This window comes from Stegostoma tigrinum, chromosome X, assembly GCF_030684315.1.
Source record: "Stegostoma tigrinum isolate sSteTig4 chromosome X, sSteTig4.hap1, whole genome shotgun sequence".
Taxonomy (NCBI): domain Eukaryota; kingdom Metazoa; phylum Chordata; class Chondrichthyes; order Orectolobiformes; family Stegostomatidae; genus Stegostoma; species Stegostoma tigrinum.
The window spans coordinates 4,569,794-4,570,741 of NC_081404.1; the positions used below are offsets into that span (position 1 = coordinate 4,569,794).

Sequence of the window (948 nt, forward strand, 5' to 3'; positions counted from 1 at the left end):
GTGACTGGAAGCTGCCCCGTGCATGTCCCTGGTGAAAAGCATGAGCTTCTCAGAGCCCAGGAAGGGAAGAAGAGATCTCACGTGGAGTGTTCTCACCCCCACCCCCCGCATCTCCTTCCCTTACAAAAAGGGAATGAATGGTTCGACCCGTGTGTGGGGCGGGATCGAAGGGAGTTCTGGAAAGGTAACAGAGCCTGACAGCGGGAGCATGAACTCCAGCCGACCGGGCGAGGCGATCAGCGACCCGGGCAAAACTGACACGGTCCGGTCTCTCCTCAATTGTTGCAACGGGACGTGGCTGGTGAGCGAAGGACAGGGCAGCCCGGATACCCTCAGGGTGGTACAGATCGCCGTGCTCTGTGTCCTCTCGCTGACCGTGCTCTTCGGCATCTTCTTCCTGGGCTGCAACCTCCTCATCAAATCGGAAAGTATGCTGAACCTGCTTGTGAAGGAGCGCAGACCATCGAAAGAGCTGGAGGTTATCATCATTGACTGAGGATGGAGTTGCGAGCAAACGAGCTTAGTTTTCACAATCTCCTCCTTTTCTCCTGCCAAGGGAGGGTGAAATAACAGCCAGGACTTTCCACAAGAAAGTTGGACCCTTCCCCATTTTGGGGACATTTATGGGGATATGGGAGCTGGTTGACTTCATGGACAACTGAAAGGTCTCTTGTTATCGCCGTTTAATTTGAGCTGATGTTTCGATAGCCACTGTCAGGTTGAAACACAAATTCACAACAGCGTTTGAACCTTTCGGATCCAAATGTAAAATACCCCCCCCCCCCCGCACGGTTTTGTTTTGATATGAGTTGAATGAATTTAGATCAGCAATTCAGTTTTGCTGCTGTGGTTTATTCCTCAGTGTGTCTCTGTCTGTTTTCACCTCTTTTTTTGTTGCTTTAAGAGCTGCAGCCTGCAATTGTGTGCTAAGTCATAGAGTTATACACT

General features: G+C 50.9%; 1 protein-coding gene across 1 annotated transcript; it reads left to right on the forward strand.

Moving 5' to 3' along the window:
• Positions 1-27: 27 nt before the first annotated feature.
• On the forward strand, positions 28-687 carry LOC125448358 (protein reprimo-like). Its single transcript, XM_048523636.2, has one exon. It carries the CDS (start codon positions 41-43, stop codon positions 494-496), a length of 456 nt encoding a protein of 151 aa, XP_048379593.2. The 5' UTR covers positions 28-40; the 3' UTR covers positions 497-687.
• Positions 688-948: the final 261 nt, after the last annotated feature.

Bases quoted from the DNA above. Each gene is read 5' to 3' on its own strand.
- LOC125448358 (XM_048523636.2), top strand. From the start codon at position 41: ATGAGCTTCTCAGAGCCCAGGAAGGGAAGAAGAGATCTCACGTGGAGT.